Here is a 17,267-nt window from a genome sequence, read left to right as displayed (position 1 = left end):
TGCTTGTTGTGAGCTGCAGATAAAATTCCACGTTCACATGATTGCACGAGGCTTATAAGGAAGTGGCCTTAACCTAAGAAAAAGGAGCTTTGAGACTGGTGAGTGCTTTGTAGGCCAGGTATGCTGGTGGTTACATTTCCTTCCTTCTCCAGATCAAATGCTGCTGCTGCTTCTAATGACAGGCCCGTGGTCAGCGTCCCCACGAGCGGTGATCCCAGACCTTGCCCGTGCACAGCAGGACCCGAGCAGCGCCGAGATCTGAAATGAGCAGCCTTCACATGCCTACAAAAGAAACACTCTCTTTCTACAAGAGTTTTCTTAATCATCACTTCCTGTATAATTAAGTAGAAAATGTTTGTCTTCTCTTTGAGGCAAAGGTTACAATGAACAAGCTGGCTTGGGTTGTGTTATTTATTTTTTTAGGCGAAAAAAGGGGGGAAAAAAATGAGTGAATGAGAATCTGCTGCTGCTGGGGTTGCATCATTTGTTGAGAGCTCTGCCTTGCTAACAGTACGTATTGCAGACCTCCCCGCCGCCTTCCGCAGGAGGTGAAATCCTGCTTTGCCGGGGTCCTGGCCTTGGGGCACGTGCCCCAGCCGCTCGTGGGGAGCTGTGCCCGGTGGTGTCACCTCCGAGGGGCTGGTGTCCACCTCCTGGCTGGGGGCTTGGCAGGATCGGTCCTGCCCGTCCTGCATGCGGATGTGCTGGTGCAGCCGCTGCCCCGCATGGGAGTGAGAAGAGTTTCAGAGGGGTCCTCCTGCGCCCAGCCCTCTTTCAGATCAACCTGCTTCAGCTGCAGGGCTCCGATCGGAATAACGCCGCTGCAAAGCCTCAGGTTCCAAGACGGTTGATGTTTAAGACAAAAAAAAAAAAAAAAAAAGACCCCGGTGAAGGTAGACATCTTAGCACATCAACCTCCGCTCCTTCCTGCTCTGCCTGGAGAGAGCTCTGGTCCATGATGTAACTCACTGGTCTCTTGGGCTTGGTAAGCTGCGATATGTTGGAGTTTTGCTGTGCATGCATTGTCTTTGCCTATAAAACCTGTTTGGACCTTTGCGAAGGGCACCCGGATGGCTGATGAAAATGCCAAGGAGGAGGCTGAGAAAGCTCTTTCTGTGCTTCCCAGCTTTGCTCTTTTTCTTGTCTTCTTTTTTTTTTTTTTTTTGTGGGCTTTTTTTTTTTTTTTTTTTTTTTTTTTGTTTTAAAGGCACCACTCTAGTTTCTAGTCATCTGTTTGGAAATGCTGCAGAGCCTTTCCTTGGCCGGTCTGACCCGTCTTCCATCCCCTCCAAAGACCTCGCGGAGGAGAGGAAGCCTGTTTTCTTGTAAACAGAGGTGGAGAGGAAAAACTAAACCAGCACTAGCTCCTCTGCTTGGGTCCTCATGGCTTTTAAAACCCTTTCAAGGACTTCATCAGTCTTTCTTAAGATGCAAGAATTTTTCCTTCCCCTTGAAACCTAAAAATTAAAGGGTTGGGGAGGGGGATAATGCTTCATTGCTGGTGGTGTGTACTCTTTATGGAGGCTCTCCGTCCACGGAAGGTTAATAATCAGTCTGGGGTCGGCGAGGGGAACGGCTGCGGGAAAGGGGGAAAGGAGGGGGGAAAAAAAAAAAAGGAATAATGGAAAGAGTGAGACTTTTATTGTGAAGCAGCCTGTGCTTGGCAGTTGGCTTTTGTTGGGACTGCTGCAAGAGCAGACATTTCTCGGCGGGGAGGGTGGGTATAGGATTTCCCTGCCAATCGGGAGCCGACGGATTGGGCATGGGGAGTGTGAGCAGCAAGGGAAGTTTGCTCTGAAGCTAAGGGAGGGGAGGTGGGGAAAAAAAAAAACAGCCCAACACACACACACACACACACACACAAAAATGGAGGTATTGACACTTGCGGTGAAGTTGCTGCGAAGTTGGCTGGGTGGAGCTGTGGGGCGGTGGGAATGAATGGGGCGCCCGGCTGGCGGTGGGTGCCCGGTGGGTGCCCCTTGGTGCTGGGTCTGCTGCATCTGCTGGGTGGTGATGGAGCACGGAGGGGAGAGCGCTGGCCTGGGGGGAAGAGGCTTCGAGTGCTTCCTGTAGCTTCCTTTTGATCCAAATGCTTCAAAATTCACAGTTGTGGGTTTGGTTTTGGTTTTGTTGTTTTTTTTTTTTTTTAAATTATTAATATATTTTCTACCTTGATGCTGAGTTTTGTTTGTTTCAGAGCAAGGCATGGAAGTTGTACAGCTGCCTCTGATGTGTCTCTGAGATAGGGACCAGGAGAACCCCTCAGGTGCCACCTCGGTTAGCCTTGCCTTGGCACCAAGCTTTTTTACTCTCTCGGGAAAAAAAGCTGTGATTTATCTCTGGCCTCTCTTGGTGTTGGAAAATCTACTTGGAGAGCTTCCGCTGCTGGCCAGGACCCAGGGCAGCCCCGAGCTCCTGGTAATTGCAGCGAGGAGGGAGGGTGGTCGTTAACTGCCGAGATCTGATTGACTCCAGGGTTCCTGCCGTGACTTTTCTTCAGCCGCAGCAGCAACACCTCTGCGGAAGGGAAAGCGTGGATGATTTGTGGAGTGGGGTCGCTGCTTATAAAATAAAGAAAAACTGGGAATCGAATGGGTAAAAATGATCTGCTGGAAATCCTGGGACTTCCAGTATGAGTCAGTTTGATAGCAGGAATATCAACAGAGGTTGGGAGAACAAGCTGGTCCCTGTTAGACTGAGGCTCTTTATCTTCTGCCGGTGTCTGTGGCGGGGGCCTGGGTGCCCCTTCCCATGGTGGGAGCCGTGGGGCTGCGCTTGAGCTCTCTGCAGTTCTCTTTGCATTAGTCTTGCAGCAGGGTAAGTCCGTGAGAAACATGGATTTATTCTCAGTTTACAAGAAGTCCAGGTAGAGGAGAGGTAGGGCTTACAAGCAGATGTTTGCAGGAAGGATATATATTATTAGGTTAGCAAGTAAATGCATAAAGAAAGCTGATCAATGCTCAAACTTTGGGCTGTGCTTTTATGATTGTTTCTTGATGGAAACTGTTGGCCAGCGTCTGCTGGGGGTATGTTCTGTTTCAGGCTTTCTGATCGGTTGGCTGAGCTGAGGTTTCAAATGCATATGGCTTGCTTTTTGGGGTGTGTCTGAAAATCTGAAGGTGGTGTGCGTGGGGCACAGGTTCCCTCTTGCTGAGAGCATCCAGACGTGGCCGTGTTTGGTGTTTGCTTGTGCTCGGGGGCAGGCAGCCACCCACAACCACCTTCCTCCTCCTCGCTAGAGGAGCAATCCTGCCCTTAGCTCCGTGCAGGCACGCGATGGAGGCTTTCCCAAGCACCCCGTGCCCAGCCAGCGTCCCTTAAGTTTCCTCCTTCCCATCGGCTCTGTCTTGTTTTGTAGATGGTGGCATTTAGGTGCGGGGCAAGGTGGTCCTGCAGGCACCCCAGGGGCAGGGACCCGGTGCTAGATGAGCCCTCCCTGGTCTGCACAGGGCAGGGGGGTGCTGAGATCGGGGGGGAAGGAAGGAAGACCCCGCGCTGCAATACCTGGCATTGCAGCTGAGCTCACTCCGAAATAAAAATGAGAGGGTGGCTGGTAATAGCAATAGCAGCACCAAAGCTCATCTCTCCCGCTAGCTTCGGACAGAAGCCGATGTGGGGAAGGGCGAGCTACTGCTGGGAATGGTTTTGGAGCTGATGCACCGGGCTTCGTGTGTGCATCTTGTCTCTGTTTGCTTGCTTTATGGGAGATGGGCAGGTTGGCTTTTTTTTCTTTCTTTATCACTCAGTGCACTTGAAACCTTGCGATTTGCATGGCTGCAGGCGCCATCTGCTCCCCGTGCTGGCCTGCAGCGGTTGGCGTGACCTGGGCTTATTCTTCTCCTGCGTGGCAGGCAGCGAGGTGAACCCTTCACCCGGCCAAAGGCGGACATCACTGCCTCCCCCACCACACAGCAGCTTTGCAAGGCAGTCACCATCTTTACCTTTCAGACCAGCTCATCCTGTTAAACACAGAGCTGTGTCAAAGGATCCCTTCTCTTCTCTGTGTGTTTGGGGTTTTTTAATACCTTTTTCCTTTTGTTTTTGGTAGCTTCTATTTTTTTGTGTGTCTTGCTACTTCAAAAAAAGAAAAGAGAGAAGGTACTAGGGCTGCAAACCTGATCTAGCATCGTGATTCCAGGCATGTGAAAGGCAGGAGACGAGCAGGTGTTCTCTTTTTACAAAAAAAAATATTAAAAAAAAAAAGAGGGGAAAAAAGAAAAATTGCTTTCTATAGAATTAAAAATAGAGCTCATTAACTTTAATAAACATGGATGTTATGAATGATGAGTTGGCTGTTGCTCACTGATGGTTTGCATTTTATAAGTTACATTTGAATGAACTACAAAAAAAACCAAAACCACCAAATGCATACTTGGGCTGCAAATGTCGATAAATGATGTGTAATGAGAAGTCTCGTAGGTCTGCCTCCCCCCACCCAAAACCTAAGAAGTTCTGGGGGAATAGGGTCACCTTCTTGAGATGCCTTTCATGACCATTTTAATCCACGCCTGTCCAGATGTACTCAGCTGGGTTTCCAAGCATGTTACACTCGGAAAAAGTGGCTGCATCTTAACTGAAGATGTGTGAGGTCTCGGCCCTGGGCACAGCTTGGACCCCTCTGCTTCTCCTGCGAGACGGGCCAGCAGCTGGGGCAACTCTTGCTGGTTTTTATCTTTGACCCGTGCCTTGGTGGCAGTTTCCTGGCAGCATTATTTTGCAGAATGAGGTTTGCCCGTGATGTAAACAGGATGCGTCCATGATTGTCTCTTGTTTTAAATGCAACGTGTGTATGAACATTGAGCTAAACCATGATTTTTTTTTATTCCCCCCCCCCCCCCCATCCCTTCTCTCCCCACCCCTAGCGAACAGTGCTGAGTAAGGGAGAGACAAGGAAAGACGCCTGCATGAAGACTGAGCTGCTGAAAGATATCACCAACAACAAAGAAGAAGGTGAGCACCTGCCTCGATTGAGGGCCAGACCTTGCTTATGAGATCGGCACGTGATGGTAACAAAACTGGGGGCCTGGAGATGTGCTCTGTCCCCCGAGGGTCTCAGGTGTGCTCCCACAAACGGAGTGGCTCCTTTCTCCTGTGTTTATTCTGAGCAGGGCTCTTCCCCAGAAGATGCAAATTTGCTTTTCAGTCCATCCATCCGCACCCATCTAAAGAATGACATCTAATTTTCACTTCTGCTTTGGTGTGTCTGTGAAGCGCAAAGGAGTTACTTTGAACCTCCTCTGTGTGCCTGGTTTTAACTGAACTCTGATCCCCGCCACGCGATGACCTAGCCCCTTTTCCTCCCTCTATTAAAGTTAACTTTCTGTTTTCCTGTGAGTTTCTCTGTTGCTCCAAAACAGGCACCGGTTGCTGGAGGATGGCTGGTGGGGTTAGACACTCCGCACCTTGTGCCCTTGTGGGATGCTTCGTGGCTTCTGCGTTGTTTCTGCTTGGTTTTAATTTGCAGGATGCAGCGCACTTGTTAATTCGATGAAGTCTTTCCTGCATGGTTGCCTGTGAGTTGCATGCACACAAATCTGAGGGCTTAATAAATGTGTCGGTGGGATTAGGGAAAAAAACCCAAACCACTACCCTTTATCTTCCCCCCTCTTCCCCCTTTTCTTTCCATGGCTTTATTATTCCTTGCCTAGTTACTTCTCATAGCTCTGCAGGGATTTGGTGTGGTTTTGTTCTTCTTTCCATAGTAATGAGTATTAGAAAAGTACTGAACTGGCCCGATCAAAATATCTAATCTTACTAGAAATAAAATTTTGGACTTAATTCAGATGCATGTGAGTACACCACTGCTTTTTCTTTCTCTTCTGTCCGGCATAATGTTTTGTCAAGCTGCTCTAGTTAGAAAGTAAAGCTCAGAGCAGGCAAAATATTGAATGCTGTGTCAGACGTGGCCACGGTGCTTGCATATTAACTGGGAGCACGTGAGTGCTGCTGCTGACGCTGGTTGCGTGTGGACCTCTGGTCCGGGCAAACCAGAGATGAAGTCTGAGATGTCGGTGGGAGGTCGCGTTGCTCTGGGAGGAGACTCTCACTTTGATCCCTTGCCTTGCTTGGCTCAGGAGTTTAAAGCTAGTTTATTTAGCTCTTGGTTGATCTTAAGGTAAGTGTCAAGAGTCTGTGGAGGTACAAATCCAGAAGGAGGGTGGGAAGAGAGACATCTCTGCGCCTTGTGTGTCTTGGCTGATTTTGATGTAAAGCAAATGCTGCGTATCAAAACGAAGCTGAGAACCCTCCCTGTGAAGGAGCAGTCTTGAGGCTTCATATTGCACCCACTTCAGCTTATTGTCCAGTTCTGTAACTGGGGGGAAAGAAAGGTCCTAAAATGTGAACTGCATAGCCTCTGTTCTTGTTCAGATTGTATCCTTCTCTTCCGAAGCATACCATGTGTGTAAAAGACAATGGTTTGCCTGGTTGTTGTGCTGCATGTGCTGTTCTTTGCTGACCTTCATTACCCAGCTGTGATTGTCATAGGAGTTTGATTAGTTAATGTCCCTAAATTCTGTTAATAACAGTGTTTAGTGTTGGCAAAGAATTTACATTTTTGAGTGTTGCGTGAACATGAATCATGCCAGCAGACTTGCAAGATGGTATGAAATAGTTTCCTGACTCAGGGATGGGTGGAAACGTACGGAGCTGGGATGCGTGGACTGGAAAAGCACCCTGAAGCCTGAGATTTCTCTCTTAAATTTACGTGAACAGTCGTTTTCCTTTAGCGAGGGGGATGGGACCAGTACTGTTTAATATCTTCACCAACAACATATTGGGGTTGAGTGCACCCTCAGCAAGTTTGCAGATGACACCAAGCTGAGTGGTATGGTGACACACCTGAGGGACGGGATGTCATCCAGAGGGACCTGGACAGGCTCGAGAAGTGGGGTCATGTCACCCTTATGAGGTTCAACATGGCCAAGTGCAGGGTCCTGCACCTGGTTTGGGGCAACCCCTGGTATCAGCACAGGCTAGGGATGAAGGGATGGAGAGCAGCCCTGCCGAGGATGACTTGGGGGTACTGGTGGGTGAAAAGCTGGCCATGAGCTGGTAATGTGCACTGGAGCCCAGAAAGCCCCCCTCATCCTGGGCTGCATCCCCAGCAGCGTGGGCAGCAGGGCGAGGGGGGGGATTCTGCCCCTCTGCTCCGCGCGGGGGAGACCCCCCTGCAGTGCTGCCTCCAGCGCTGGGGCACCAACAGCAGAAGGACACAGAGCTGTTGGAGCGGGGCCAGAGGAGGCCCCGGAGATGCTGGGGGGGCTGGAGCCCCTCTGCTGGGAGGACAGGCTGAGAGAGCTGGGGGGGTTCAGCCTGGAGAAGAGAACGCTCCGGGGAGACCTTATAGCAGCCTTCCAGTCCCTAAAGAGGGCTCATAAGACAGATGAGGAGAGACTTTTTAGCAGGGCCTGTTGAGATAGGACAAGGGGTAATGACTTTAAACTAAAAGAGGGAAGATTTAGACTACATAGAAGGAAGAAATTTTTTACACTGAGGGTGGTGAGACCTTGGCCCAGGTTGCGCAGAGAGGTGGCAGATGCCCCATCCCTGGAAACTTTCCCGGTCAGGTTGGATGGGGCTCTGAGCAACCTGATCTAGTTAAGATGTCCCTGCTCGTGGCAGGGGGTTGGACTAGATGGTCTTCAAAGGTCCCTTCCCACCCAAACCATTCTACGATGCATGGGAATGGGAATCTGCACAAGTCTGCTGGTGCTTCTGGGTTCTAGTTTAGGCTGAGCCCCCTCAGCGAACTGATCGTGTGTTTGATGGGAGCCCCGGCCTGTAATATAAGACAGTTATGTTCTGGATTTTGTTCCCTTTGGGAAAATCCCCTTGGCAGGTTATTTCTGAATGTTGAACCTGGGATCTAAAACTTAAAGAGCCTTGAACTTGCAGGTCCAAAGACTGATTTAAAGCTGATGTTTAGGCTAAAGACAGTGTGAATTACTGTGTTTTCCCCTCCTTTCACTCCCCCTTGACTCAGAATGGTACTGATACGAGGGTCAGCATCAGATCCCCATTCGAACCGTGTTAGCATGTACCATAGCTCCCCTGCTGTCTCTGTGAATGGCCTGTTATGAGTTCCACCTCCGTGTACAAACTTTTGCTTGCTTTGTGTCCAAGATGAGCCAGGAAATTCAGGTAGCTTGCAGCCTTGAATGAGATTTAGGCGTCTGTCCCCCGAGCAAGGCGCATCGGCAGCGCTGCAGTAGCACCTGAGACTGCTGTCTGGCCCCACCACTGATGAAGATCATCATGTTGGACATCTCCATGCAGGTACCCTGTCACATGGAAGGCTCGTACTCTTGTGAGAGCAGTGGCTGAGCTGCCCCAATTTATAATCTGCTGTTTTGAGGCAGTGCATCCCCGTTCTTTGTTGTCGTCCTCTGTGTGCCAGCCTGTCATTTGTGACACCTCAGCAGCTGCTGCCCCAGGGGACGAGCTGTGGGGCTGGGACAGGGAGCTGGGTGGGGGCTCTCAGGGAGCAGCCTGGAGGTAGGGAGGTCCTTGGGTGGGCAGTCGTGGTGTTTTGTTCTTTGTTCCTCAAGTGGAAGGTGTTGCAGAAATGCGCTGTTGTTACAGGCCGGGATGTCCTCTTCTGGCTTCATCGTGGCACTGGTAAAGAGAAATAATTGAACTATAAGTTTAACATACATCTGCAGGAGCAAGATCTTTGCATGTTCCAGCAAGTGCTTTAATTTCCAATTCTAGGGTTGAGTCCCAGCCTGCGTAAAGCCCCGTGTAAGTTGTTTGTTAGACTCAGTGTCCCCTTCTGTGTAAGATTGCTCAATACAGATAGAAAAAAAGCTGCGGATGAGACTGTGTTTTGTTGTCCGTGGGGAAATGTTCCCGTTCAGCTTTACACGTGGGTGTGAGTTTAGGTCCATCTTTCCCTTTGACAGGGAGGGGAAAGGGGCAGGGAGATAGAAGAGATGAGCGGAAAAAAGTTGCTCTCCTGTTTTATTAGGCCATATTGTCTTTACTCTGACTCAGAGAGAAACTAATTAAAAAGTGGTTTCTTTGCAAGAATTGCGAGTGATTTCAGTTCATCTCCTAATGTACACAGCTCCTGACTCCGTGCTGCATCTCACTTGACCTTTCAAGGCAAACCACTCCTTTTCTGATTGCCCAGCCCCAGAGATGGAAAGTTCCACTAAGGCAGCAGCACGAAGGAGCAGGAAGGGGAGTTGGTAACGAAGTTCTCCATTAGCCTCGGCATTTCTGAGACTTCACCCGAGGCAGCTGTTTTATGAGAGCAATGGTGCTGGAGTGTAGCGCTGCATGAGACGTGCAGAGTCACTTTGCTCTAAAATAAACTTCACACTGCTTTTAGGGAGCGTCAGGGTTTTAAATTCCTGGAGGGGCCTTTTTTCTCTATTTTTTTTGTTTCTTTTTTTTTTTTTTCCCCCTCTTATTGCAGGTAGGAAGTTGCCATGAGTGAGAAAGGTGCTGCTTTCCACTGAGCAGCTGCAACCTTTGCATTCCCAGGTGCAGAGATGGCTGCTTTAAAAGGAAAAAAAAGAATAATCTCGTCGCCTCGCTGTACTCGGCACTGGGCTCCCCTGCTGAGACTGACAGCCAGGAGACCAGACAGAGCAGAATGATGCTTAGGTATTTTAGATGCTCTCCCAGATGTCTGCCCAGGTGCTCCCTGTGTGCGAGAGCCCTGCTCCGGGGAGCTGCGCCCTGCAGCAGACAGGCTGCAGCAGCAGAAAAAACGTGCTCGGAGCCTGGCAGCCCTGGAACAGCAGCATCCCTCGGTCACGGATGGGCTCAGGGCCTCGTGGCCAGCGCTGTAACACCGTGGACCTGATCGCATGGCAAAGGGATGAATTAATTTCACGCAGGCTGTTAAACTGCTTTGAGCCTCCGCCGGCATTCACAGGCAGCCCACCGGCGACACGCCGAATCCCATTTACCCGACCTGTCCGATCTCGGTATCGAGCATTCACAGCAGAAGTTGTTCTTGGTTTTTCTTTTCTCTTTTTCTTTCTTTTCCCGTTCTGACTCTTTGTGCGTCTGATGGGAGATGGGAAGCGGTGAGACTGCGGCAGGGTGGCAGTGCTCCAGGGCACTGTGAGGAGTGGCACTTATGTTTTGAAAATACAGGGCCAGGCTCTTGGATGGACATCACCCGCCTTCACGGATTTAAAAGGGTGGGGGGGAGAAAAGACCATCAATGACTCGCCCCGGAGAAGAACTTTGGCCTGAAACATGTAATTCTCTTCATTTCTTGGCTTGAAAATGCTCTGCTTTTTTGGCTTGAGCGATACGAGGTGGTGCTTTCCCTTCCAATGGGTACAGGATCTCCAGCCACCGGCTCTCCCTGGTCTGTACGCTTTCAGCCCCCATCTCTTTGTCATCCGTTTTTTTGTCAGCTGGACTCCTCTCTGCTTTACATTTTTCTTTTTTTTGACTTGGAGGAGGAAGGGGGGAGTGAACGGTTGTAACACAAGGATTATAAGCAGGTGCATTTCTTGCTTTTAAAAGTTTATGCAGCAGGACGGTTGGGTATCCAATAAAGGAGTGGTATCTGGGGTGTTTTATAGATGAACTGCAAAGTGCTCAAGGTAAAACATTTGTGAAATGGACGTATATGTAAATATAAATGTACGCAGTACTTGTACTGCACTTCAGAATGGTGAGTTTTTCATTTAAGCGCTGTCTTTGCTTAGTTCGGAGCTCGACGTTTCTCTTGCAGCAGCTGAAGCTCGTGGCTCTGCTGAAGGCGCAGAGCTGCCCAGTGCTCTGTGCTGGGGGCACTGGGAGTGCATGGAAAACATCGTGCGAGACCTGGGCACTGGGGTGTCTCACCTCTACTGGTGCTCAGTACCAAGATCTTTAGAAAAACGTGTAAAAGTTCCAGATCACATAATAGTGCATTCGCTTGTAGGGTTTTTTTTATTTATTTGTTTTAAATTTTTTCCCCCTCAGACCTAGTGATGATTGAATTTTGGCCTGGAGCATAAGGGCTCATAACACATGCATATTCTTCTTATTTTGTCTCCCTGAGCAGTGAGATCTGAGTTTAAAAAAAAACATATTTAAGACTTTATTTTTTTCAGAGCCTTCTCAAGGTAATACAGAGTTTTGAGGTGATCATCTGGCTGCCTGCATACGGGAAGTTTCTGGTGGCTACTCGTCCCCTTTGGTCTCCGCAGAGGTGATTTGGTTCCCTCTGGCTGTGGCCGGGCCGGCTGGCGGGGACCGTAGCACATCTGTTGGACGGGCTCTGCCCGCGGGCAGGTTTTGCCAGGCTGGACTGAGCTCCAGGACAGAACTGGAGCCAGGTCTGGCTCTGCTGGCAGGGCTGGAAACCCGACAGGCAAAGGCAGCGGAGAGGAACCAGCATTGCAGGAGTCTGGGCTGGGAGGGCAGAGGTGGGTTTCGTTTTGCCTGATTTAGGGGTTTTTTTTGAAGTTGTCATTCTAATTCTGAACTAGTCCAGCTCACTTTTGCATACATGTGGCAGGCATGTCCAGGCGATGATTAGTTTATCCAAAGATAGATGTCTAAAGTCAGACTGTGCTTTTTGAGCTGTCGTCTTCTTTCTGTTGGTTGCAGTGGTGGCTTTGGGGTACCCTGGAGTAAGAGATGTCTTTTAGACACCTAAAATGAGATGAGGTGTCCTCATCCTGTCTGACTGGGCTTCTCCCCTCCTTCCCTAAGATTCTGTTCTCTTCGTGGCAATTTTAATTCACTTTTGAATGACAGTGTTTGATATTGAGACTGAAACTTCTGCAGGGGGTCTGCTTGAGCCTGGGGAGAGGTGGGAGGTCTGGGAGCTCTTCCTTGCTCTCAATGACTTGTTGATTCAGAGAAGCGATCTTAAATCTGTTACTGATTATTCTTTGTCATGTGGAGTCGCGGGAATAATGTAGCTGCATAATTTTCTGAGTCTTAAATTCCTTGTGTTACTAAAATGCAGCCAGCTCCTAGAAGATACACCTTTACTGAAGTTTCTTTCAACTTGGTATCAACTTCAGATACCTACCTGCGATAACAAACGCCATAATAGAAAATAAATCTCTCGGGCAAGTTACCCGTCCTACGTGATACTGGATTTTAAATTAATAGTGAATGCTTGGATCAGGATGCAGGCAGCAGTGTGGTCAATGTGACAAGCTTTTACCACTGCATGTGGCGTAGGGGATGCATAAGGGCGCTCTGAAAATAGTAGGGTGCTTCTAGTAAATGAGGTTACGCTTCCATGGATGTAGGCTATCTCTTTCTACCTTTCATTTTTTTGTTTTTAATTAAAGAATGGTTGTAGATTAGACAACAGTGAGGGACTTGGACAGGAAAGTAAATACAGAAGAAACATAGTTTTGCTCTATTTAGAAAGAATTAATACTGTCAAGTTGTAAAGTTTTAGAGAAATACTGATTTTAGGTTTTTATTCGCTTGCATGTACAGAGCAGAAAAGCTGTTGAAATGCATTTTCAAGAAGAGAACTCATTGCCATGAAGTGTATTTGAAATCAAGATTTTAGTAGGCTTGCAGTGAAACTTTTTTTTTTTTTTTTAAATAATGGGAAGATGAAAAGGTCATGTCAGGAACAAGTGTTTCTTTACCTGTCTGGTGGTGTTGGAGAGCTTCCCTAGGCTGTTTTCTTCAGTATTTCTCCATTGTGAGGTTCCTGCTGTCTGTAGTTTGTGTTCCCATCCCCATCTACAGGCCGTATTTCATCAAAAGTGTACATATATATTGAATGATGTCTGTTCAGCAGTGCTTGTAAGTGTGCACTTAGTGCAGCTGAGACTTGTTGAAGGTGGCCAGACTTGCTGACGTGTCCTGTTACTCGAGGCTGGAACACTGACTCGGAGGCAGAGCATCATGGCAAGTGGAGCGGTGGCTCAGCCTGGGATGGTGACTCCTCTTTTCCTATTACCAGACCAGGTATTTTGGTTGTGAAAACCAGACAAGCTTACTTGGGTTACCACATCTTACGGAGCAACGTAGCTCCTGACAGAAACTACTCCTTCATGGGTGTCTCTTTAATTTGATGTTCAGGTAGGACCCTTGGGTGATGAGCTTCTGCAACCGATGGGTTGGCCGTGGCGCTTCTTGCGGGAGCCCTGTGCTGTACAGGAACTCAGTTTGGAGAAAACAGTGCTGTTCTAAATCATTTATGAATTTGGTTTAGTGCTGCCAGAAAAGGGAGCAGGAGGTTCGAGATGATCTCTCCCCAAAGAAGCCCGTCCCAGCAGCTCAGGACAGTGTTGCCATGGTGTCTCAGACCCATCGGAGGCAGGAGAAGGGAGGTAGTATCTCTTCCCGTTCAGTCCTTGGCCTCTGCTGACTCTTGCCAGCCAGCGGGCCAGTGATGCCACTTACCATAACAGCTTTTGTTTTGTGGGTGTGTCTCCATTTGACACTGAATTGTGACACTCGGGCTCGCTGAGTGGTGGCAGCTCTGATGGTTGGGGCTGGAGCTGGAAGCTGTAGGACCTTGCTTTGCCCTGTAACGTGTGCAGTCATTTACAGCAGGGCAGAGTGGGTGCGTAATCCTGTTAAATCAGAACCATACCCTTGACGACTGCTGTCAAGTTCTCCATTTCTGTGCAACTTCTGGGACTATGAAATTTCATCTCTTTGTTTTGTCAAATCTCCAGTCATATGGATTTGGAAGTCTGGTGCCTGTTTATAGGAGATTGATGGCACTTCCACACTCAAGCAGACTGCATTTTGCACACTTAATAAGAGTGTGTGGCGGGGGAGGGGAGAGACTGTATGTGAGGTTTTAATTTTGGCTTCATGGATTTTTCATAAAGTCCGTGACGCTTTCTGGAATAACGCAGTTATTCTTTCCCCTAGGGCAGTGCTCTAATTTACCTTGTTTTGGTTGCCTTCATGGCAGGTAGAGCAATTCTTGCCCTCTGCTTATTCAGTTTATCTAATAGTCAGCCACTGAAGTTATTTGACTGTTCTGCTGGGAGTGTGCAGTATTTAAATCAACAAATATTGAAGGCTTCATTCGGCCAGGTGCCTAGTGCTGAGCTCTAGAAACCGCCATCTGTGGTTAGGGAGCTCATTTTTTGTTTTCTTCTGGCTCTGACTGCTGAAATAATTACTTAAATGGCCATAGCACGGTCTTTTAAAGACACCAAATGCAGAAAGAGAAACAAGGATTGAAAGAATAAGGGCAGAGCTGCTGGCTCGCTCTGCCCAAGACTTTTCAAATAGTTAAATAACGGGGAAAAAAACTAGCACTTCATCGTCTCCCAGAGTTATTGCTATTCAAAACAAAGCCTTGTGTGTCTTATCAGAGCTTTCCGTAGACAGAAGGTGGTCTGGGTGGCGTGAGAGGGCAGCAGATGGAGGTGATAACTTAGAATCCTGCTTGGAGAGCCGCGCAATTACTGCCTACTGGAGGTGGGGGTTCTGCCTCTGCCCCCCTGTGTGCGCTCCGGCAAGCACCGGTGAGCTCTTTTTGGAGGTTTTGGAGCTCTTTGGGGGGGTCTGAGCCAGCAGAGTCCGCGTGGGAGGCGATCGCAGGCTGAGCTGCCTGGGTTTTGGGGGGAATGGACCACTTAGTGCAGATGTCTCATCAGGAAAAATGACCAGAGTGGAACCCCAGGGAGGAGTTACCACTTGGCATTGGGGTTTGAAGACACTTCCCGGTAAGATGCTTAGTGCCCAACATCTGTGGCTTTCAGTTGGAAATAAGGAGCAGGACTGGGACTGTCCCCTTGCAATTTATGGGTAGGACTGGACCAGGTCCCACCTGGGCAGAGCCCTGGCCAACCTGGTTGGAATTCAGCGTTGACCACGCTTGAAGCCAGAGGTTGGATGCTAAGCCAGGGGCTGGATGTTCGAAGTGTGTTTGCCAGTTCTAAGATGGCTTTCGTTTTGATGCTGGAAATGTTTAAATCTCAGATGAGCACGAAAACCCAGGAAGTTTGGGGAATAATACGGCTGTTTTAGGTATTGGAATGCATTGCTTGTAGAGTCTAGATCTGCAAGTGCTATTTGTGCAGAAATATTTGTCAAAATCTTTTATATCAGCCCAATGGTAAGGAGATGGACTGAATGAATACATTAAAAAGGGATAGAAAGAAGTGGGTGGGTGGGCCCTCAAATAGTTGGGGAAAGATTTTTTTAATTTTTTTTCCCCACAATTTACCACTAACTGCAAAGGGAATTTGGTGCTTTTTGGGAAGAGCTGTTGGGGTGAGCCGTGCAGCGCTGCCGAGGTTGGCACTGAGCTGCCAGTGCCTGGGGGCATGCGGAAAGCCCTGCGGAGCTCGGCTTTGAACAATCAGCCCAGGTATATTGGGCTTGACGTCCTGGGATCCGGGATCTTGGTGGTTCTTCATGCTTTGCCGGGTCAGCAGAGACATTCAGAATATTCTTTTCCTTGAGCGCTTGGGCTTCAAAAGCAGTATGAAACGAGACCAGCGTGCTGGTCTGGCTTGCAGAGTTGTCCTCCAGTTTGACTCTGTGCTCTTCTGAATACTGTAGGCAAAAATTGCTTTGATTGGAGCTGGTTGTAAATCAGTCCTGCCTGCTTTGACAGCCCACTTGGACAAAGCTTTTGCTGGTACTTGTGATGCGTTTCATAACTGTCTGGCCCCTGGAAGGGAAACAATACAAGGAATCCCTAACAGCAGGTTGATTTAATCATTTTACTTGAACGTGCCAGTGAATTGTTATCACTCCTGGTTGCCTGGGGAGTTGCTAGTTTGTCATGTCAGAAACCTTCCTGCAAGTACATGGTGCTCATACTTGGATTTTTTCAGCTCAGGTCTGATGCTCAGCTCTGATGGGACAAATTCACTGATGGGGGGAGCATGGAAATATTTGGAAGGGAGAGGGAAAAAAACTTTTTACATGCGCACCCCTGTTTTATCTGTGCGTGAGCTTTTAGTCAGTCTGCAAAAATCTCGCTGCATTTGAATCACGTAATTATTTCGGTCTAAAATTGCATTTAACGTGCTTCACCCCGTGTTTGCTCCGGCTGTTGCCTCTGAAATGACACTGAATCCTGCTCCTGTGCTGCTTCATTCCAGTGAAGGAGCCAGTCTCCAGTGGATGACATTCCCAGGAGAGCCGTGATTGCCAGGGAGTTACTTCTTGTGGTGTTTCTTGTCGCAGCAAAGCCCTGATGTAGACATTTGGCCGCTGAGCTGTGTCTGTGCCACAAAAGCTCACCTGTGCAACCCCACCAGCAAGCTTTTCTTGTGTCAGTCTGGCACCGTGAAGGGCTTTGCCAGAGATCTAAGTGCAAGATTGGGCAGCGTTTTGTTTGACGTGCGAGGTGTTGACATATGGTCCAATAAATGTAGTTATTGGAAAAGCTAAAGATAATATTTACCTTGAAAAATCCATAGTTGGGAATAAATGGCCGCATCTGCAGCTGAGGCAAGTGAGAATGAGTGCGCTGCTTTCAACTGAGCCACCCACCCCAGTTTGCACCATCTGAGGATCTGGGCAAGCCGGTCAGGTAGGTGAGTGAGCAGCCTAAATGGGTGTCTATTTATATAGCAAGCAGTTTTCTGGGGGAGAGGTTTGCTCTTCATTAGCCACTAAGTAGCTGTACCTTCTCTTTGGAGTTTCGCTACCACTTGTGACCCTTTTCTTTCTCCTCTCTTCCTCCTTATCCTCCCTCTTTCTCCAGGGTTTAATGCCATGGCTGCAGATGAAAGTGCTACGGAAAAGCAAGCGGGGGAACCAAAAATGGCAGTAGACGGTGAAACCAACGGTTCCTGTGAGCACAGCGAAGCTGGTAGCCACCCAAACCCAGCTAAAAACACTCAGGACAATACGAAAGCGAGCCAGCAGGACTCTAGTACTAAATTAAATAGGATAGCAGAAAATGGCATTTCTGAACGAGATGGCGAGACTGGGAAGCAAAACCATATGAAAGCTAATGACTTCACACAGACTTCTGTAACAGGGAGCAATGGATATATTCTAACCAAGCAGATGGCACAGGAGCAACCTCTAAGGACTACCAGCACCTTTGCTTCTCTCACCGGCCATGCTGCAAAAACCCTTCCAGGAGGAGCAAGCAAAGGGAGAACTGTGGGCTCCTTTTCTCAGATGCAAGCCACGATGCCAACCAAGCTCGGGGAGGGCAGTAAGGACATGGATGCTAAAAGAGCCACCGCTGCTAACGCTGAAGTCAAGGTCCACAGAGCACGGAAGACAATGCCTAAACCCACCCCTAGCCTGGTAATGTATATGCCCAGCAGTCGGTGCTGCTGCTGAGATTGCTCTTGGCTTTCTTTGAGCGCGTGAGAGGGATACCTTGCTGCATGGGA

The 17,267-nt window shown here is 48.7% G+C and overlaps 1 protein-coding gene across 11 annotated transcripts in view; it reads left to right on the top strand.

The window, feature by feature from the left end:
- EHMT1 (euchromatic histone lysine methyltransferase 1) overlaps positions 1-17,267 on the top strand; it is a 123,525-nt gene that overhangs the window by 53,800 nt on the left and 52,458 nt on the right. For 10 of the 11 annotated variants that reach the window (XM_054220334.1, XM_054220339.1, XM_054220337.1 and 7 more), the window contains 2 exons: positions 4,863-4,950; positions 16,622-17,178. In XM_054220334.1, the coding sequence (XP_054076309.1) occupies positions 4,863-4,950; positions 16,622-17,178 (645 nt within the window). Of the gene's footprint in view, positions 1-2,202; positions 2,419-4,862; positions 4,951-16,621; positions 17,179-17,267 lie in introns of those variants that run through there. The other variant, XM_054220341.1, reaches the window with a different exon arrangement.

The sequence above is a fragment of the Rissa tridactyla genome, chromosome 14 (genome assembly GCF_028500815.1).
Source record: "Rissa tridactyla isolate bRisTri1 chromosome 14, bRisTri1.patW.cur.20221130, whole genome shotgun sequence".
Taxonomy (NCBI): Eukaryota; Metazoa; Chordata; class Aves; order Charadriiformes; family Laridae; genus Rissa; species Rissa tridactyla.
This window is presented reverse-complemented; position numbering and strand designations above follow the sequence as displayed.